The 20,878-nt window shown below is 57.6% G+C and overlaps 2 protein-coding genes across 4 annotated transcripts; one reads left to right on the plus strand and one right to left on the minus strand.

The window, feature by feature from the left end:
• Positions 1-5,197: 5,197 nt before the first annotated feature.
• Positions 5,198-11,735, minus strand: TST (thiosulfate sulfurtransferase). The gene is made up of 3 exons (XM_024579337.4): positions 11,588-11,735; positions 10,434-11,049; positions 5,198-5,664 (listed from the first exon to the last, which is right to left on the minus strand). The coding sequence occupies exons 2-3, from the start codon at positions 11,026-11,028 to the stop codon at positions 5,384-5,386; spliced, it is 876 nt and encodes a 291-aa protein (XP_024435105.1). The 5' UTR covers positions 11,029-11,049; positions 11,588-11,735; the 3' UTR covers positions 5,198-5,383.
• Positions 11,736-11,901: 166 nt separating this feature from the next.
• On the plus strand, positions 11,902-19,955 carry MPST (mercaptopyruvate sulfurtransferase). Of its 3 annotated transcripts, none has more exons than XM_053919524.1 (3): positions 11,902-12,057; positions 15,522-16,143; positions 19,357-19,955. In XM_053919524.1, exons 2-3 carry the CDS (start codon positions 15,549-15,551, stop codon positions 19,653-19,655), a joined length of 894 nt encoding a protein of 297 aa, XP_053775499.1. In that variant the 5' UTR covers positions 11,902-12,057; positions 15,522-15,548; the 3' UTR covers positions 19,656-19,955. The 3 variants fall into 3 exon arrangements, with proteins under 3 accessions (XP_053775499.1, XP_024435275.1, XP_045042857.1); XM_024579507.3 differs by having other exon boundaries at positions 12,050-12,155; XM_045186922.2 differs by lacking the exon at positions 11,902-12,057 and adding an exon at positions 12,196-12,343.
• Positions 19,956-20,878: the final 923 nt, after the last annotated feature.

Here is a 20,878-nt window from a genome sequence, read left to right on the forward strand (position 1 = left end):
GCTGAGCGAGCCTTCCCCAGTTAAGCTTTGATATGAGAGCACAGCCCAGCTGGCACATCAACTGCAGCCTGTGGGAAGCCCTGAGCCAGAGGACACAGCCAAGGCACACCCCAGGTCCTGACCCTTAGAAACTGTGAGATAATGAATTTGTCCTTTTATAAACACACGGGGTCGTGCTGCTGAGCTTCGTGGTAGCACATTGTGCAACAATAGCTAACTAATTATAGTTTTGTACCAAGGGTGGGGGGCTGCTGCAACAAAACTTAAATGTATGGGCGTGGCTTTGGAACCAAACAGTGGGTGGAGCCCGGAAGGATTTTGAGGAACATGACAGAATGAGCCTAAACTGCCTTAAACAGGCTTCGAGTAGAAATCTGGGCTCAGAGGCTGCTGCCGCTGACGGTGTGAAAGGAAGCGAGGGACACGTCGTTAGAACCTGAGGAAGAAGTGTCCTGGTTGTGTGGAAAGAGAAACTGGGCGGCACTCATCGGCAGTCCTGTGGGAAGCAGAGCGCGGGACGAGGACCTGGGTGATCTAACTAAGGGGGTGCCCAGACAGAGCCCTGAAGATGCCTCCTGCTTTCCTCCTGCTGCCCGCAGCGAGACGGGAGGCGGGCAAGAGCAGCGGGTGGGAGAGCTGTTAAGGACAAAGGGGGGCAGTCGTAGTGGTTTGGAAATTCTCATCCTCTCCGGGTGCCAAAAGATGCTAAAACTGAGAGAGGACTTCAGAGCGCTGTCAGAACACGGTACGCCTGGACAACCTTTCGTTAACACTTTAGAAGATGAAAGAATCGGAGAATCACTCAGTGACACAATGGGCCCTTAAAAGAGATAAAAAGTACAGATTCTGAGTGGACGAATAGGGCCTCTAGGAGGCAGGGGGAGAATTCTGTCTGGTGCGGCGTCACAGTTTTTGAGAAAACCGTGTTGGCAAAGGTACCGCCAGCTTGGAGTGAAAGGGGCAGAGACAGTACAACCTGCAGACCAGCGGACTCCCAAACTCTACTGACAGAAAACAGTCTGAGGAAAAGGATGGCTTAGAGAGGTGAAGCAAAATCCATGAGGCACAGCTGAGAGCCATGGAGAATTATTTCTACCCTTGAAGCCTATTAAGGAAAGTCCAGCATTTGCCTGGCTGGATTTCAGAATTGCTATGGGCCAGTGACTCCTGTTCCCATTGTCCTCATTTGAATTTGAATGTCTGCCGCTCTCACCCCGCGCCTGGCACACCATTGTACGCCAGGGGTCTTCAGGGCAGATAGCCTGGCTCCACAGATCTACGGATGGAGGGCTGACCTCAAGAGATGACAGCCCTGACCAGTGTAGCTCAGCATGTTGGGCATCGATCGCCCTGCAAAGTGAAAGGTCGCCGGTTCGATTCCTGGTCAGGGCATACGCCTGGGTTGCAGGCCAGTTCCTGGTTGGGCCGCACATGCAAGAGGCAATCAATCACCGTTTCTCTCCCTCTTTCTTCTTCCCTTCCCCATTCTCTAAGAATGAAGAAATACAATCTCTAAAAAAAGAAAAGAAATGGCATGCACGGAGCCTCATCCACACCTGGGCCTGATTCGTAGGGCCGGATTCTGGGTTTTAAGGAGATGCTGCTGTGAGACCAGACGTCAGGAGATCTTGGGAGGGCATGGATGTACTTTGCATGTGGGAGGGACCTATGTCATCAGGGGCGAGAGGGGGGCAGTTGACATGACTCCAGTGTCCCCTGTTCCTTGGTATTCGCCCACTTGGGCTGGACTTACCGACTCGCTTCTAACAGATGGAATATGATAAAAGTGATGGGACGCCACCTCCCAGATGAGGTCATAAAGGACGGGCCCTGTCTCCTTCGCACCCTCTCTGGCTCTTCAGGACTCAGTCACGCTGACGACGACAGCAGCTCGCACCCTCCAGAGAGGCCAGCAGGGCAGGGAACTGAGGGCGACCTCTGGCCTCCAACTTGTGAGGAGCTGAGGCTCTCAGTCCAGCATTCCTACCCCCTGAGGGACCCTTCTCCAGTGCAGCCCTGAGATGGGCCTGAAGCCTCAGCCAACAGCCTAATTCCAGGCTGTGAGAGAACCTAAGACCGAGGGCCCCCTGAGGCTACATCCTTATTCCTGACCCAGAGACACAGTGAGGTAATATTGTTGTCTAAAGCCACTAAGTGTTGGCATGATTTGTGTAGTCTGGTAGATCAGCGTCTTCACAAGGACTCAGTGTGGTGTTTGGAGAAAGTGGTAGCTCACCTTCCTTCCCAGACGGAGAAACTGGGGCACAGGGGAGAAACAGGACCTCACCCAGGTGGTGAGCTTTCTGCTCCTGTTCCATCCCCCCAGCCCCAGCCACACTGAAGGGCCCACAGCAGCTTCCCATCTGCCCCAATGGCACCCCCAGTCCACAGATATGTGGACTTACTGCAGTTTCTGACCTGGAGAGAAGGTCCCCAGAGACACTGGTGAAGAAGGGAGGAAAGGGTCCGGCTGCAGGCTTGGCACTCTTCACTCACAAGCAACTCTGAATGGGGAGAAGGAAGCTGAAACCCGCATCACAGCGGGCCCCGGCCCTCCCCCCCGCCCCCCTGCCAGTGTCTGCCTGACCTCTCTACTCTTTTTCATAACGTCGGAAACCACGTGAACTGCTCTGGTGTGTGCTGAAGCCCGGAGTGCAGATCTGTACAACTGCTGGTGAAGACCAATGGGTGGTTGCTAGGGGGCAGCCCTCCCCTGCTACTCATTGGAGTCTCCATGGCGATCACTGCAGGCAAGGCTCTGTTACCTCAGAGGGCTGATAGGCCAGCCCTAGGGAACAGAGGACATGAAAGCCAGTACTAAGGGGCAAAACATCCTGAGCTCCCACCATGTGCCAGGTTGTGTCCCAGGCACAGAGGGCTCAGACACCATCAAGTGGGAAGGAAGTTGTTGGTATTACAAAGGCTTAAGCCGAGAGGGTGATTATTTCTATGGAGGGAAAAGAAGACAGAGTCATTTAAGCCGGATTTTGAAGGATGCATAAGAGTTCAACAGTTCAGAAGGGACTCAAATATTAAAAGCATGGATGTGTTTATGAGCACCAATGTAGGTCAAGGGGAGTGCAGAGGAGAGGGAAAGATGCACCTGAGCTGTCCCAGCTGGGTGTGAAGGGACCAGGAACCAAGGAATAAAATGAGGACAGGGGTGGGACAGTGATGGGCTACTCTTCTCCTCTTGTAACGTAAGGGCTACAGAAGTTACGCAAGGGCAAGTGACTTCTGCAGCTGGTGCCAGCAGCTCAGTCTGGCAGCTGCTCAGCAGGAGGAGGGGAGTCCAGGGAATACCTCCTGCATGCCCCGCCTGCCTTTCAGGGTCTCCCCAGGGGGTGAGAGCATTGTGGTTAGACTTGGGGTTCCCAGGGCCGGGGCCTGCCACTTATTAGAAGGTAACTTTGTCCATGTCCTTTTTTAGCTGAACTTTCCTCACATGTGAAACACATGTAACCCACCCCCAAGGCTAAGAGTGAGGACTGGAGAAAGTGGTTTTTGGGAAATGCCTAGGACGTTGCCTGGCACAGAGGGACACCGCCTATGACTCTGCGCTGACCCCATGAGCGATCCGTCGGCAAGTCTTTGGAAGTACACGAGACTCGGCGGGCCCCTCGGCCACCTCCACAGCTTCGCCTGACCCTGGTCCAAGCCACCACCGCTTCTGGCCTGGGTTGCCCCCTCACTGGTTTCCCGTTTTTGCTGCTGTCACCTGTATTAATTACTCATAGGTGCAGAACAGTACAGGCAAACCTCAGAGACACCATGGGCGTGGCTCCAAGTGAACCCCACAAAGCAAGTCCCACAAATTCCCCGGTTCCCCAGTGCGTACACAAGCGGTGTTTGGACTACAGTCTATTAAGTGCTCAACCTCACTGTGTCCAAAAGACAACGTACACCCCTCAGTTGAAAATACTTTAATGCTGAAAAATGCTAACCATCAGCTGAGCCTTTAGCCAGCCACCTGTTTGCTGGTGGAGGGTCCCGCCCGATGTGGATGACCGCTGACCACCCAGGGTGCTGGCCACTGACCGACCAGCATGCTGGGGTGGCTGTGGCAAGTTTTTTCTTTTTCTTTTTGTGGCAATTTCTCAACATACGACAACAGTGAAGTTTGCCGTACCAGCGGGCTCTTCCTCTGATGGAGAATTTCTCTGCGGCACGTGATGCTGTTTGATCGTGTTTCACCCACAATAATCTTCTTTCAAAATTGGACTGCGGACAGAGCACTTCTTTCCAGCCATGGAGATCACATGGAGGGTCATCGGTGGGGGAGCGGGAGGGGGAGAGAGGGGGGAAAAGGTACAGGGAATAAGTAGCATAAATGGTAGGTAGAAAATAGACAGGGGAGGGTAAGAATGGTATAGGAAATGTAGGAGCCAAAGAACTTATATGTATGACCAATGGACATGAACTAAAGGGGGGGAATGCGGGTGAGAGGGGGTGCAGGGCAGAGAGTGAAGGGGGGAAAATGGGACAACTAATAGCATCATCAATAAATTATTAAAAATCTAAAAAAAAAACTGGACTGTGGGCAGTGGGGAACCCCCAGAATGTGGGGGGCCTGCAGTCATCTCATAGCCCCAGAGGAGGGTTTAGAGCCTATTTCTGGACAACGAAACCCAGGCACGTGCGTCCAGTGCACCGGGTGACTTTCTCCTACTGCGGCTTCCTGGTTCACACCGCCAGGCTCTGAGACTTTGTCCCAGAGACTGAAGCTGCTTCTCTGGCCCCTCCCCCAGCAGCCCCCTGAGGGTCTTATTCTGAGCCCAGAGGGTCTCCTGAAGTAGAGACTTCCTTCTTTTGGCCTGTTGCTAAGCATCACCTCTCCTGAAGTCCCAGGGCACATTGTGTGAAATCTCTTTGACCAGTCACTTGGAAGGCGACCTGCCCCCCACCCCCCTCACGCACCCCCAGAGGGCTGGGCCTACAGCAAGTGCTGGTGCCTGGCCAGCTGTGGTCTCACTTCCCTCTGGCTTCCCGGTCCCTTTCCAGCTGTTTCGGCTCGCTCAACCCGACCTGGGACCACAGGCAGCTCCCCTTGCCAAAACTAAGTAATAAAGTGGCTCCCCCAGCTGGCGGTGGCTCTGCATGTCCCTCTCCTTGGTGGGCTCTAAGGGATCTGCAGGAGATGCAAATATGAGGAGCACAGGGCAAGGACGGACACCAGGGAGAGGCAGGCAGACACAGCGACGCGGAGAAAGCCACGTTTATTCCAGTGTTGGTGGGGGAAGGAGAGCTTTACCCAGTGATTCGAAACCCTGTTACGCTCCCTGGCTGAAGAGGTACGAACCAGCCACAGGTCACGCCAGTCACTAGGCTGGCTGGGTTACGGGCAGGTGGAGGGGAAGCACGGTGCTCAGGCCTCCTCGCCCTTTCACTGGGACACACGGGTCTCGGGGGGTGCCCGGTGGAACCACTCGAACCAGGAGCCGTCGTAGACGGCCACGTCGGGCTTGCCGCAGAGGTAGGCGGCCAGGGCAATGTGGCAGGCAGTGACGCCCTTCCGGCACGTGGCGATGAGGGGCTTTGAGAGGTCCACCTTCTTGGCCTCGAACATAGCTCGGAGCATTTCCGGGCTCTTCTCGAAGCCATCCTCAGTCAGGAAGTCCATGAACGGCATGTTAAGCGCACCTTGGATGTGGCCCGAACCCAGTCCTGGGCAGGGGCAGAGGACAAGGGAAAGAACAGGGTTAGGAAGGCTTGGGGGTGGGGGGAGCAAGTGGGGCCTGGAGGCTGCAACTGGCCGAGGCTATCAGGATGGGGAGCTGCACAGATAAAAATAATGTCTCTGCCCTTCTCAGAGCTCAACTGACTCCTGGTCCTACTACATTCGATGCTCGTGACTTAAAACTCTCCCCCCAAACCTGCCTTGACATGGTAACGTCCAAAATATATCCGCTTGAGAGGACGGGGTACATGTCTCAGCCCCACCACTTACTAACCTTTACCTTGGGCAAATCGCAGCACTTCTCTGAGCCTCAGTTTTCTCATCTGTAAAACGGGCTCAGTGTGGAGGCCCCTATGAGAATAGGGTTGCTGAGAAGAGCAAATGACATGATTAACGCAAGTGCTACATACATGCTGTGTTGTCGAGAACACAGAGGTGGAAGGGGGAGCCCCAGCCGCTCTCTGGAAGGACGGTCTAGCAAGGAACATGGATGTTAAACATACTCACGGGATTCATTAATATTAACGTGACTCCATTTTACAGATGGAAACACTGAGGCTGGAAAAATAAAATGGCTTCCCTACGGCCACACGGAGAGGTAAAGACAGACCCAGGATTACATGAAGTCACCAGGTTTTCCAGGTAAGCACACAGCTGTGGAAGGAGCCTATGGCCTGGTGTTAGGCAAAGTTCAAATCCCAGCTCTGCCACTGACCAGCAGGGTGATTTAAAGCAAGCCACATCACATCCCTGAGCCTCAGCCTTGCCCCGAGGGCAAGTGGGAATGAGGGTAGTCATGTGCTCCCACCGCTTCCCCACCCACCGCAGGGGGCCAGTGAGGCTGGGGGCTGTGCAGTGGGTCTCTTCAGGCTTCTCCTAGCAACACCGAGAGGCATAGGTGGAAGCAGATGGGGGTCTAGGCAGGCTTTGGGGCCCATTCCAGAACCATCTCTGCACCCAGTGAGTCTGCCAAACCTGGCTTCAGAAAAGCCAGCAAGTTGGGCAAAGTGGACTGGGCCACAGCTGGGGCTGGTGCCCCTGCAGGGCCAAGGCCTTGGTCTAGCCCCCAGCACGGCCAGGTCGCTCCCCGCTTCCTCAAGCACCCCATACCCTGGCACATCGGGCGCCGGGAGCGGGGCCTGAGACACATTTGAGCATCTTTTCCAGCTCCTCCAGCAGGAGCAGGACAGGGAGGGTGGCAGGGGGAGGGGGCCTGACGGGAGCCACCAGGGCATACACGGGGCAGCATGCGGCCAAGCGGGCCCTACACCTCCCTCACAGGCTTGCGGGGGAAGTTAGCTGCTGCCCGCAAAAACTCCGAACAGCCCCGGGCACATAGGAGGTGCATCCCGTTCCTCTCACCCAGGGTCAGAGAGGGTTCTGAAATGTGCTGGCACGACCCAAGAGTTCTTTGATTGAAGAGATGTCCAACTTATAAAATTAAAGCAACTTCTGTGTGATTGCACCTTTTTGTCTGGAAACTTTAATCTAGATTCAATGTGTACTGACCCTACAAATGAGGAGCCGTTCATCTGTTGGCTTCAAGGGTGTTCTTTGCCTAGAAATCCAATAGTAAAATGTTCAGCCCACACAGTGGGCTGGACTTGGTGCATTTAAAAGCACAAGGGTTTGTTGAGTTCTGAATGCTGTTTTTCCCTCCCCCATCCCCGATGAAACAGCTTCATTGTTTTCCTGATTACCTAAGGCACCTCTTAGGAGTGAAGTAGTCAGGGGGTTTCTGCAGTCTGCCAGCCTCCCATTCCAGGCCAGCCTTGGTCCAGGCATCTCTGCCCTGCCCTCCGGGCTGAGGAGTTTAAACGAGCAGGAACCACCTGCCTGGGCAGGGAGGGTGCAGGGGGAATGAACCTGGCACTGGAGAACGGCCAGCTGGAGCCAGATGCTCCTCTGCTCCCCTCTGGGGTCCAGCACCAGCTGCAGGCTCGGCTCCCTACCCCCTCTTCCTCCGCAGGCACACCACTACGCTCGCTCATAGTAACCTCTGGCATCAGGCCCCAAAACAAGGGGTTACCTCAAGAACCAGCCCTAAAGGAGAGCCCAGGCTCAGAGAGGGCAGGAAATTTACCCCAGGACACACAGTACAGGTGTGTGAAGTGAAGTGAGGTCTGTCTGGCCCCAGAGTGTGTGTCCACCCTGAGCTTTCCTGGACAAGGGGGCTGAGGTGGAGGAGCAGATGAGACAAGCCCTCATTCTCCTTCACTGCTTGGGGGCCTGGGGCTTTGAGCTCCAGCTTTGGCCAAGAAGACGCCGGTAAAGTCTGTGAGGTTACTGATAGGTGCGGCTTTTCAAAGCCAGGAAAACCTGTTTGGCTCTTTCTTCCCAAAGACACCAGAGAATTCAGTGCACGTGGCCCCAGTGCTTAGCCCCCAACCCTGGCCCCTGGGAGGCATCTTGGCACCCCCGCCCCTCTCTGACCGCAGCCCCCAGGCCTTCAAGGGAGAGGCAGAGGCAGAGGGGCCCCATGACCCCAACACCGCAGAGCTGGGTCCTTCCTCCTAGGCCCCGTGTGTTTGCTCACTCGCAGTAGTCTTGGAAAACACTTGGACTACTGCAGACTGGGGTCAGGTCCTGGTCACTCTGCCTCATTAGGGAAGTCCTGCCTCCTTCCCCCACCTGCAAAGTGGGACCAGCTCTAATCCCCACCTGCCTCCCCATGCAGGGCTGCTGTCAGTGTTGAGAATATTTAAAGGATTCTGCAAATCATCCATTGGGGGTCAAGATCCTCCCTCTTCAGCCTCACCCCTCCCCCGCCCGGGAGGTGGGGGAGAGAGAAGAGGTTTATGTAGATGCTGAGCGGGATCAATCACCCCCTCTCCTCCCTCCCCCCAGCTCCTATAAGGATCAGGGCAAAGGGACTCGCTCTGGGCCACACATAAGTGCCACACCGGGGTATGAACTCAGGTGTCTGGCCTCACCTCGCTGCCCTTAGGAACCGGACCCAAGGCTCTGGGGGTACCACACTGCGGCCAGAGGGGGCGTCGATTGCCTAAGTTGTGCAGGAAGTGGCTGTCGGGTTTCTAAGGCCCTGCTTCCAGCTCCTCCTGGGCGACACACTTCCCAGGGAAGCTCAGGGCCCACCACCCACATCCCCCTCTGTGTCACGTCTGGACTGCCCAGCCCACGGGCTGCCCCCTGATCCCACCCCTAGTCGGCGACCAGGAATTCAGCAGAGCCTCATGGGCCTTTGTGTCCCCAAAATGTCTTGTATGGAAGGCCAGCAAAATCCTCCCAGAAAATGAGTAAGTGCCACATCCTCCTTGCCTTTCTAGATGGCCTTGGCCTTTGCCCAGTTCTGTGAACTCTCCCTTCACTTATTCTCACGTGCTTCGGGACAAGCTGGAAAGCAGCTAGGGGAGAATTCCACATTCCTCCGCCAGTGGCAGCTTAAGTCCTAAGGAGAGAAGGCGCCTCAAACCAAGACCAGCAGGGGCTGCAGGAGCTCCAGGCCAGGAGGCTCTGGAAGGTGCCAAACAAACCTGAATCCTCAGCTCTGGACCTTCAACTCTGAGAGCCAGCCGGGCCAGGGGAAAAAACAGCCTGGGAAAAAACCACAGTGGGGACAGCAGAGCCCTACATTCTCCTGCCTCGCCCACTAACTAGCCTTGTGGCCTTGACCCCTCCCCTTCCTCTGCACACCTCAGTGTCCCTTCTGTCAAGTGAGGTGACCTCTCAAGGTCTCCAGCTCACAGTGTTGGGGACAGCTTTCGGAGTCCTCTTCCTCGGAGGCACAAACAGGAAGAGATATTTTTCAACAACTCAGGCAAAACGTTGCACTGGAGTGAGACTCTGCAGAGGCACCCTGGCTGGGGACTGGCCGGCCTGGGCCTCGAGCAGCCCCAAGGGCGCTAAGGTGCCCCACTCGGCAGGGGTGAAGACAAGACCTCCGAGGTCTGTTAGGAGGTTCTGGAACTCTGCATTTCCTCTCCTGAGACTATCCCCACACCCAGTGGTGGAGAATCCTCCACAGGAGAGGGACAAATCACATGCCATCTCCCTGCAGATGCCTGGGTGGCAGCGGGGAGCTTCCCCCTGGCTCTGCAAGGTAGGGGCGAGAAAAACAGCAGTGCGTCCTGGCTTAGACCACGGGTTTGACACTGGGCAGCATGGGATTCACATCTCAACTCTGCCACTTCAGGAGCAAAGTCTTAATACCCTGGCATCTCAGTTTCCTCCCCTCTGAAATGGGGACATGAAGCCTCGTTGGTCGAGATAATGCAACGCCCAGCGCTCAGCATGAGAGCGCAGACGCTGCTGCAGCTCCGCAGACAGGCTGCCGCTGTTTGGAAAGGTCAGGGGGCCTGGGAGAGCTCGGGGTGGGGGGATGCTGGGGAAGGACATTGTTGAGGTCTATAAGGGTTTCTAGGGAACAGAGAGGCCCAGAAGCTAGTTGTCCCTGAGACGCTTCTGTACAGTGAGTGACTCATGTGTTGCCTCAGGGACACACTTCTGCGCATGTGGGGAGCTAGTGCCTGAGTGCAGATGTGGGTCACCAGTCACCTCTGGTGGTACCACCCCAAGAGGATGCTAGGTTGCCAGTCAGCATACCACTACGGGACCTCCTGCACCACAGCTGAAAAGCCTTTAGGTTTGGCTCTATCCTCTCATTTTACAGATGGAAAAACTGAGGCCTACGCAGGGGTACTGAGGGCAAAACCTGAAGACAGCCTTACTCCCCATCCTTCCACTGGGCATTACCCCCCCCGCCCCCCGGGAGCATCCCACCCACGGGGACACCTACCTACGGCATCTGGCTCCGGCTCAGTGCCCAGGTACCGCCCCTGGGGCCGTGAATCCACCAGCTGGAACCTCTTCGACTCAAGGTTCTCCAGCACCTGCTCATAGGTCTTGCGCAGAGAGCGGTCAAGTGTGGCTTTGAAGACTGCGGGCTCTGGCCGAGAGGGCTCAGACGTCACCGGGTGGCCCTCCTTCAGCCAGTTCCGGAAGCCACCATTGAGCACCGACACCATGCGGTGGCCGAACACGCGGAACATCCACCAAACCCGAGGTGCATAGAAGCTGCCCAGGTTGTCGCCATCATACACCACTACGTGGGTGTCATTGCTGATGCCCAGGCGGCCCACGTAGTCCGCAAAGACCGCCTCGCTGGGCAGCATCATCTCGTAGGGCGAGGACTGGTCCTTGCACTCCTCTATGTCAAAGAAGGAGGCGCCAGGCACATGGCACTCTAGGTACTCCTTGCGGGCATCCCGGGTGCCTGGTGAATACCAGGATCCGTCCAGTACCCGCAGGCCAGGCCCCAGCTTCCCAGCCCGGACCGACTCTGCCAGCCACTTGGTGGAGACCAGCGCCCGGTAGAGCACCTGTTGAACCATGGTTTCAGCTCTGCGCTTCACCTGGCACGGGTGGGAACCGGGAAAGAGAAGCGTATGAGGACTGCGTGTTCAGTGCCGTGGGACCTGGGGGGAGCTTTTTCTCCCACCCAACCCTCCAGGGTGGCGCGTTTAGAGCAACCCAGCGGTCTGCAGCGTGTAGTGCAGATTCCCTAAGGAAAGCTTCTCCGCCCTTCCCTGGGTCCCCCTCAGGAAAGAGGGTGTCCCAAGAGCTTCTGAGGTCTACACGGGGGTAGCTGGCCCTAGAAGCTACAATACTTGCCCTCGGGACCCTGCCAGAAAAGATGCCCAGGATGACGGTAGATTGCATCTTGGGCTTAGAGTCCTCTTTCCTGGGAGGGTAGGAGAGTGAGCGCGTGGGAGAGGGTTCGCTGAGGTCCTGCACCGCCTCCCACCCCTGCCCTCGCGCCTCTAGTCTCGCAAACTTTCCTGCGGTTTCTCGGAAGCTGCGTCTCACCCACCCCCAGTATTCCCGTGTCTGGCCCCAGTTCGGTGCCCCCTGCCCCAGCTGGGTCAGGGGTTCCTGAAGCATTGCACTCACTCTCGCCACAGGGTCCCTCCCTTGGGTCGCAGGTGGCCCGACCGGTGGCTCAATCCCAAGCGGACCGGGTGCTGGTCGCCGCCCGCGCCCTGCCGCACTTACTCGCCCTCGCCGCAACCCCGGCTCCCGCCCCTGCCCGCTGCACGAGTCGGTGGTTCAAACCTCAAGGCCGACACACCCCAGCCGGCCTGAACCATCGCACCGCCGTCCATGGGGGGAACGCGCGCCACTCGCTCGGTCCTGCGCTGCCCGCCGTCCAGCCGCGCACGCCCCCCGACCGCCGCACCGCGCGCGACACTTCTCAAATCCCGGGAGACCCGCAGGAGACGTCGGGCGGCACCAGGGCGGCGCGGAGTGAAACTCGGCGGAGCAGGCGCCCCCCAGACTCGGCCAATGGAAGGCGCGAGCAACGGCGGCTCCCAGTGGCCGCGGCAGGGGGCTGTGCCTGAATCTCCTCCTTTTGGCCGCAGGTTGGTGACGAGAGGAGGGGATGGCTACGGGTGCGGGGAGGGGGCAACTTGCGGCGGGGCCTATGGCAGAGCCCGGAGTCCGAGAGCCCGAAACCGGGGTAACTGCTCAGGCGTCCCGCTTGATTGCTTTAGGAGGAGGCCGATCGTTGGGGTGCGCGGCTCGGAGCCCTCTGCGGGGCCGGAGCGGAGGAAGGGGCTGCGGTCTCGGACGGAAGGCGCGACCTTGGATTTGCCCTAAGCCTGGCCGTCCTCAGTAGCTTGGGACGCCCGGCAGGGTGGGGTCGGAGTGAGTGGCGGGTGGGGAGCCGTCGGTGGGGGAGGGGGACACCCGGTGCCACCAGAAATGACAGGAGGGAGGGAGGAGGAACTAATAAAGTCTGATAGGCTAGGGAGAGTTCAACTGACCCAGAGGTGCCAGGAGGAGAAACTGGCAGAGAACTTGCTGGAGTGAAATGAAACTAACTTGTGTCAGGGCATGCGTGGTGCGGCACTTTTCTCCTAGGGCTGTTGCTTAGTTCCCACAACCACCTGCTGCGAAGGCCAGAAGCTTATGTAAAGACCGAGACCAGAGAGAGAAGTGGGGCTGTTTGCCCTGAGGGCACCCCGTGTTTCTGAGGTCAGGTCTGAAGCCCACTGGGCACCAGCTGCCTTTGTTTACTTTGCCAATCTTGAGGCCTCATACCTTTAAAAATAATTGCCTTTGTTTTTTCATTTCATTGTAAGTTTATATACTCTAATTTTTAACAATGGTTGTGTTTAACAACCAGTTGGAGTCATTCCTGAAAATCTGGCAACTGGTGGGACCACACTGCCCTACTCAGCTTTTGCACGTGCTGTTCCGTACATCTGGGATGCTCTCTCATCCCCTGTACAATTTTGGTTTATTCTGAAACAATTCTGTTCTCACGGGAAGCTGCCAAAAGCTCCACTTTGATAAGCATTTATCCAGGGAAGCCTCTGAGCTTTGTGCTTTGCGGTGGGGGCAGAGGGGGTTCCAGGAAGGTCAGGGCTGGAGAAGTGTTTGAAGAACGCCCAGTCTGATCCGAACCCTGCTCTTGGGGCCCGCCCAGATGGCGGCCTGGGGCTCACCCTTCCCCAAGCGGGGCTGTTTACCCTCCTGAGGTGGGCCTGGGGCTGTTCTCTGTGTCCTGGAGTCCTTCCCTCCCCTCCCAGAGCACCACCCCAACCACACTGGTCCAGGCCAGCCAAGCACCCAGGGACCTGACCCCTGCCTGCCCCTCAGTGACACACTCTGGCTCTCCCAGACCCTCTGCCTCCCAGTCTCTTAGATTCTAGGTTTGCAGCTGTCCTTTCAGAGGCCACCAATGACAGTAGCTTTGAAGAAATGAAGGGGTTTTCATTAAGCTGACTTGAGCGATTACCGGCCTCATCACGGCCCTCTGCGGTCATTATTCAATCCTCACTAAAAGGCCCTGTTTTAAGAATGGAAACAGCCCTGGCCGGTGTGGCTCAGTTGGTTGGAGATTCGTCCCATAACTGAAAGGTTGTGGGTTTGATTTCTGGTCAGGGCTCGTACCTAGGCTGCGGTTCCATCCCAGGTCCTGTGCGGTCTGGTGCGGTCCAGCACCTTCGACCTGCGGTCCAGGTGCATACAGGAGGCAACCAATCGATGTTTCTCTCTCGCTTCTATGTTTCTCTCCCTTCTCTCTAAAACAGCACAGAAAAAAGTCCTCGAGTAAGGGTTAGGAAAAAGGAAGTGGAAACGAGCCGGGGAGCCCAACACCCGTCCTCGCGTAACTTGTTAAGCTGTAGAGTGAAATCTATTGATTCTTTTCACTCTAAATGTATCCTTAAGGGGAAAAAAACAAGGAGCCCCAAGAATGGTGGGGGGCAGGGGCTGTTACGAGTCATAAACGGGTTTTCAAGAGGGGGCCTGCAGCACCTCTCAACATTATCCAGCTGTGGTGTAACCCATAGAATCTGGGATGGCTCTTTAACCAAAGCCCCCTTGACAGCCTCCTTATCCCAAAGGTCAAGCTTCCTAGGCCCTTGAAAAGGTCAAATCAGTTTGGGTTTCCCCCTCCTTCAGGAAGCCTTCCCACCCCAGGCCGAGCCAGTGGCCGCTCCAGGCTCCCACTGAACCCCAGCCTTTCCTTAATATAGTTTCTCAAGCAGGCCTGTGGCCAGAGTTTCCCAGTGTCCAGCACCCGGCCTGGCCCTGTGGGCAAAGTGCTTCCTGGCAGTCGGCCTGCAGGGAGACTGTGCGAGGGGCTGGGCCCTGGCCATCAGTGACCTAGGGAGGGGGGAGAAGTCCAGCCTCGGGAGTGGAAACCTGTTCAAATCCTGAGGCTGCCTGTGACCTGCTCGGCCCTTAGCTTGTAGCCTGGCCCAAAGGGCCCTCCTCCAAACTCTTGTTCTCTACCCACCCACCCTCTTCCCCTCCGAGGCAGGACTCCATAGCCTGGTGCGGATGCAAAGACTGTGCCCTGCCCAGGGGCTGCCCCGCTGAGAGGCTTGACCTAGAGGCTCTGCCTCCACCTTAAAGAAGGGGCGCCTTTCTCTAATTTTTGCGCTGCTCGCACAGGGGCTCAGCACGCTGGGGGCTTCTCGGCTGTGGGCTGGAGTGGCAGTGGGTGGCGGGTGGGCTGCTGGCCTGCGGGGAAGTGGAGGGGGGAGGGAGGGAGGCGCTGATTAGCTGCTGCTGCTGCAGCAAAAGATGAAGAGAGAAAGCTCAGGCTGGAGGGCAAGATCTGACCTTGCTGGACTCCGCGAGCCTGTTCGGGGCTGCCCCTGAGGCCTGAATCCTGGTGTCACCCTGCCTAGTGTGCAGTCTGGTGTCTCCACCCCTCAGCTGTTGACCCAGGTCAAGTTAGCGCACTTCCAGGAGCCTCGGCGGCCCCTCTCTGGCGCAGGGAGAATAACGCCAAACCTCTTGAGTCCGCTCACTCAAGCCTACTCCGGACCCTGCCGAGTTCTAGGGTATGGTGAGGATCAAATGATGCACACAGCGAGGAGCCAGGGAATCCCAGCTACTCTTCCTATTAGGCTGCCTATTAAATGTTTGTTGAATGAGTTCCATCAGGGACCCCCCTCTGGTTTGCAAGTGCTGGGTGCATCTAGGGAGGGGCTGAGGCTTTTGCCCCTGCTGGCTTTAAAGTGTCCTCTCCCTTCCTGCCCCTTCCCGCCCCCCTACTAACCCCCCACCCCACTCTGGCAAGCAGCAGTGAGGGGCCCTCCTGGCCCCCAAGGGGTCATGGTCATTCGGTCACTGTGCTGGATAGATATCCTGGCAGGGGAGGGGAGAGAGAACCAAGTGACCCAAGTCTGCACCTCGGTTCACCACCACTGATTATCTGCGGTTCTCTGGACTCTGCCCTCTCCGAACTCCACCTCCCCCACTGGCCTTGCCCCAGCCCCAGCCTCAGCCTCAGGGACAAGGGGCTTTCCTGCCTGCGGGCAGGCCTCTTCCTAGATTCCCTCCTGATATCCTCCCTGTCTCCCAGGCCTGCTGCCCCTGTGTCACCGCTGCCATGCCCCCGCAGCAGCTCTTCCGCGCACTGGTGTCCGCGCAGTGGGTGGCGGAGGCACTGCGGGCCCCACGCGCCGGGCAGCCCCTCCAGCTACTGGACGCCTCCTGGTATCTGCCCAAGCTGGGCCGTGACGCGCGCCGTGAGTTCGAGGAGCGGCACATCCCGGGCGCCTCCTTTTTTGACCTCGACCAATGCAGTGACCGCACGTCGCCCTATGACCACATGCTGCCCAGCGCGGCGCACTTCGCGGAGTACGTGGGCAACCTGGGCGTGGGTGCCGCCACCCACGTTGTGGTTTACGACGCCAGTGACCAGGGCCTCTACTCTGCGCCACGTGTCTGGTGGATGTTCCGCGCCTTCGGCCACCACGCAGTGTCCTTGCTTGATGGTGGCTTCCGCAACTGGCTGCGCCAGGGCCTCCCGCTGAGCTCTGGCAAGAGCCGCGCAGTGCCCAACCAGTTCCGAGCCACGCTGGACCCCACCTTTGTCAAGACGTACGAGGACATCAAGGAGAACATCGAATCCCGGTGCTTCCAGGTGGTGGACGCCCGCGCTGCCGGCCGGTTCCGGGGTACCGAGCCTGAGCCCCGAGATGGTAACAGACTGGCCAGAGGGCCTGGGGGGGACCCTGGGGCCGCGGTCAGGCACACCCTGGGTACTGCCCTTGATTTTAAAGGACACTGCACAGGGTTGGGGGCCCAAGGTTTGGTTTCCAGTCACTCACTCTCTGAGCCCTGCTGGCTTTATTCCTCAAGTTGGGAGCTATAATACTTGCCCCCCCATACTTGGGGCAATGACTACCCAAAATTTGTTGGGAACCCAGGGTGCCCTGTATATGTGTGAGAACCCCCAAAGCCTCAGCCCAATACTATGAGTGTAGGGGTCACTGCAGAATAGGAGGGGTGGTGGGCTAGGGAGACGCCCCAAAGAGATGGGGCTAATGCAGTCTGCACCATCCCTGAGGGTGATGGAGTCCAGGAAGAGGAGGAGGCAGAGGCCTTGGAGGAAAGGGAATCCCTCAGAGGGGCCAAAGCTGGCGGAGGGCAGGGGAGGGGGCCACTAAATAGAGGTGGCTGCCCCGGGTTGGGGCAGAAACTGAGTTGAAAGGGCTGCTGCCTGAGGGTGAGGCAGGGCCTTCTGTGTGAGGCTCAATTCTCCAGGCAAGAAGCCTGCAGGGAAGCCCCGTATGAGGCAGAGAAGGGTCTCCACAAGGCAGGCGAGTCAGCAGCCACTTGGTGTGAGCTTTTTAATGATCCCTCAAGGTGTCTGCTGTCCTGTAGAGGAGGAAATGGAACAGTAGAGTGGCCACGTTGCCTAGGTGTCAGGAAGCCACCCGGCCAGGAGCTGAACTCCTGGAGCCCATACATGTAATGTCTGCATGTAACGTCAGTGATTCCCCAGCCACTTCTCCTGTGCCTGCTTCATGGAGGGTGTCAGGAACTTGCCACCTCCTCCAGGAAGCTCTCCCTGAATAGCACCCCCAGGTCCCCAAATCAGGGTTGGAGCTTCTCTGCGCTGGCAAAGCCGCTTGGGCTCACCCTGTCCTGGCTCTGTTTTGGGTGGCCCGAGGGCAAGGCTCTCCTGGTTCCGAGTGCACCCTGAAGCTCACCCAGGAGCTGGCAGAGAGTCAATGACTCAGAGAGGTTTGGTAAATTCAGAAGGTCCCTGCCACACAGAACCCTGCCGAGCAACGTTGACTTTCAGTCAAACCATGTGAAAACTGCTGGCACCCCACCATTTTTAAACTACATAAGTGGCAATGTCGTGCATTTCAGCTTAACACAGGATGCCACCTTGACCCTTTTGGGTCCATCAGTTTAGCCCCCAGGGAGTGAAGCAACATAGGATGGTGAGCCAGAGCCAGAGCAGGGTTCAGAGCCCTGCCCCAGACTGCGCTGGCTGCGTGACACCTGGCCAGCAGGTCCCCTAATCTCCAAACTGTAACTTCTGCATGTGTAAGGTGGCAGCAGAGCATGGGACTTAAAGGACGTGGTCAGCATCAGATGGCACATGGCAGCAAGGGTGTAAAGCACTCGGCTCCGGGTCAGCCCGCACGGCGTGTGCGCGCAAGAAATGGGCAGTGATATAACTAGCACACGCCTCTCTGGTTGTCCTGCCTCCCTCAGTCCCACCTGCTGCTCTGGGAAATAGGCGACAATGACACACACCTAGCAAGTCCGTTGTCACATTGGACCGAGCTTGTATGCGCAGGGCTCCTGATGTGATGTCACCAGTGCAGGACGTCACTTCACATCATTGCCACTCCACCTCCGAGACCTGGCCAAGTGCGCCTGTGATTGGCCACAGGGTTCCCGCAGGGAGGGGAAGCCTGCTTTGCTGGGTGGGGCTGAAGGCGAGGGGTCAGTCCCGCTCTGGCAGGAGCCGACCTGGGCTGAGAGCTTGCTCTGCTGCTTTGCTCCGGGCTGGTCTCTTGGTGCTGTCTCCCACTGACCCCGCTTTCTGCATCTGTTACGTGGAATTGGGTGACACATCCCAACCTCACCATGGATTCGAGTGCTGGCTCCACGTGAAGTCCTGAAAAGAGGCAGTGACGTGGGTCAGCAGCTCCCTGTAGGACTGTCACCCCACTGCAGGGGGGAAACAGAGGCAGAAGCCACCCTAGAGGCCAAGTGGCTGTTGGGTTTATTTTGTTGCAAACATCAGCCCTTGATGTGAAAATGGGAATATTAGCAACACCAGCCTAAGAGGAGGCGGTTAGGACAAAATGACCAGTGGCGAAAGCGAAACTCGTGCTTGGGAGCCCTGGGAGCTTTTGGAGGTGCGGGTGAAGGGACCGCCCTCTCAATGAATGGTTGTCTAGCTTTGCCCGGGTTCTTCCTGCTAGAATCCAAATAATCTTTGGAAAACAGAAGTCTGGTTTCTAACACGGTCATGTCAGGACTCTAAGGCTTAATCCAGGCCTGCTAAGGTGGTCCCACCTGCCTCAGTTTCCCCTCAGGCCTCAGCCTACCCACTGTCTGGGCTTTTGCCACAATGACCTTTAACCCCTCTAAGCACCATGCGATTCCCTGTCCCCTAGAAGCCCCTCTGCCTGCGATGCTCTCAGCCGCCATGCCCAGGCCCCTCTATGTGGCTGAATCCTAGCCACCCTTCAGGGCCTTCTCCGAGACCACCCCTCCCCGGCAGTGCTGCCTGATGGTTAGCGCACAGGCTCCGGGGCCTGTCAGTCGCACTGACTTGGGCAGGTGAGTGTGCCGCAGCCTCCTCATCTGTACAAAAGGGAGGGTTGTAATGTTCCCGTAGAGTTTTGGGGAGGATCAAAGGAGAAGTTACAGCTGAGGGGCTCAGAACAGCACCCAGCCCAAAGTGAGCATCAGTGATGTCGGCTATTATCACCTGTGGCGCGCCCCACGCAGCAGGGCCTCTGGGGACACTGGTCACACTTGTGACTATTTGGCTACGGCCCCTCTGCCCTGCCATATCAGAACTCCTTGGCTGCAAGTGCCACTATGAGGCAGAGGCCTCACCTGTCTTCATTGCCCCGGGACACCTAGTCATCTGGAAACTGGGGTGGTGGGGCACTGTGTGGCTCTGGTGGGCCCCGAGTTTTGCGTTCAGACTGTACCCAGCAATTTGCTGGAGGCAGGTCCTTGGGCAGTACTGAACCTCAGCACCTCTGTCTGTGAAATGGGAACGCCCGCACACCGTACCCGGCTTCCAGCTGCGAGGACCACGTGAGGCAGGGCACACAGAGGGTTAGTGCCATGGCCATGTGGGAGGGTCTCAGTACCGCGGGGCTGCTCATACCACCCTTGTATTTGTTCCCTCCTCCTGCTCCCTGCTGCAGGCATTGAACCTGGCCACATCCCCGGCACGGTGAACATCCCCTTCATGGACTTCCTGACCAACGAGGGCCTGGAGAAGAGCCCCGAGGAGATCCGCCGCCTGTTCCAGGACAGGATGGTGGACCTGGCCCAGCCTCTGGTGGCCACCTGTGGCTCTGGCGTCACAGCCTGCCACGTGGCATTGGGGGCCTACCTCTGCGGGAAACCTGACGTGGCCATCTATGATGGCTCCTGGGTGGAGTGGTACATGCGGGCCCAGCCCGAGGAAGTCATATCCGAGGGCCAGGGGAAGACCCGCTGAGGCTGGACAGGACGTGACCCGGGAAGCTCCCGTGACGCCCAGCCACCAGCTGTGCCCCTCCTGGTTGTTCGGATGCTGTTGTCACCGGAACAGCGTTTCTTCCTCCAACCCAGGTGGCACATGGGGTGGCATCCCAGAGGCCGGGAGTTCTTTTAGTCGTGTGGGCTCCCAGTGGTGGCGGAAGAGAAGGTGGCGGTGGGCACGGGAAGGGGAGCCCCCCACATGGTGCTGAGCTGGGCCCCACCTCCCTTCTGTTCTACGTTTGAGGAAATAAAACAGCCAAGTGCTATGTGCCGCTAATGCTGGGGCTGCCTCGGTTTCCTAAGCACAGGGAGCTCCGTGGGGCTGAGGGTCTTGGGAACCTGTCCCTGCCCTGAGCAGCATTGGGGCCCCAGCACCCTTTCATCCATGTAACCGGAATGCCACCAACAAACCGTCCTCCCCCCACAAGATGCTGGGGGTTCTCTCTTCTGGCTTCTGGTCTATTTAAGGTGAATCTTACCATGCCATGTCTGGAGTCCCACCCAAAGCCCCCAGTGGGTCAGCAGTGCACCTCACTTCCAGGCAGAGGTGGGTCCAAAACCTAATAGGAGTCCGTACCATGTGAGCAGGCCTGGTCCAGCCTGTCAGGATGCACTGGAGGATGCCTGAGGTTAGCTAAACTCGGGAGGAGAATCTAATTTTTAAAAATTTATTTGGGGGGATCTAATTTTAGACTCTGGGAGTCCACACTTGGAGACTCATCTCTGGAGCTGCTGGGGGTCAGCAGACCCAGGGGTACATCCTTTCTGCACAAGGAGAACCCCTTCCCGCAGGCTTCCCTCGCGGCGGGACTCTGTTCCCCTCCGTCTGTCTTCTGTGCAGAGGTGGACAGGAGATTGAGAAGGCCCCAGATGCTCCCTGTCTGAACCTGGGCCACCCCTCCACGTCTGCAAGCACCCCAGGCACCTGTCAGTCGTGGACAGCCAGTGTCAGCCAGTATGGGGTGGGGAGGACCCTAGCATGACAAAAACGGGGGCAGCGACTTTCCCAAGGTGACCCGATGGGGTTACAACAGAGCCAGGACCAGACCCAGATTTTCTGACATCACATTTCTTCTGACGATGTTGGTCACCTCCCAAGTCCACAGGGTTCGGGGGGAGCCCCCAGGACAGAACCCTGGTTTTCCAAATAGGAGCTCCAGTGTAAGCCCCAGCCTCGCTGAGCCTCAGCTGCCTCATCTG

The sequence above is a fragment of the Desmodus rotundus genome, chromosome 3 (genome assembly GCF_022682495.2).
Source record: "Desmodus rotundus isolate HL8 chromosome 3, HLdesRot8A.1, whole genome shotgun sequence".
Lineage (NCBI taxonomy): Eukaryota > Metazoa > Chordata > Mammalia > Chiroptera > Phyllostomidae > Desmodus > Desmodus rotundus.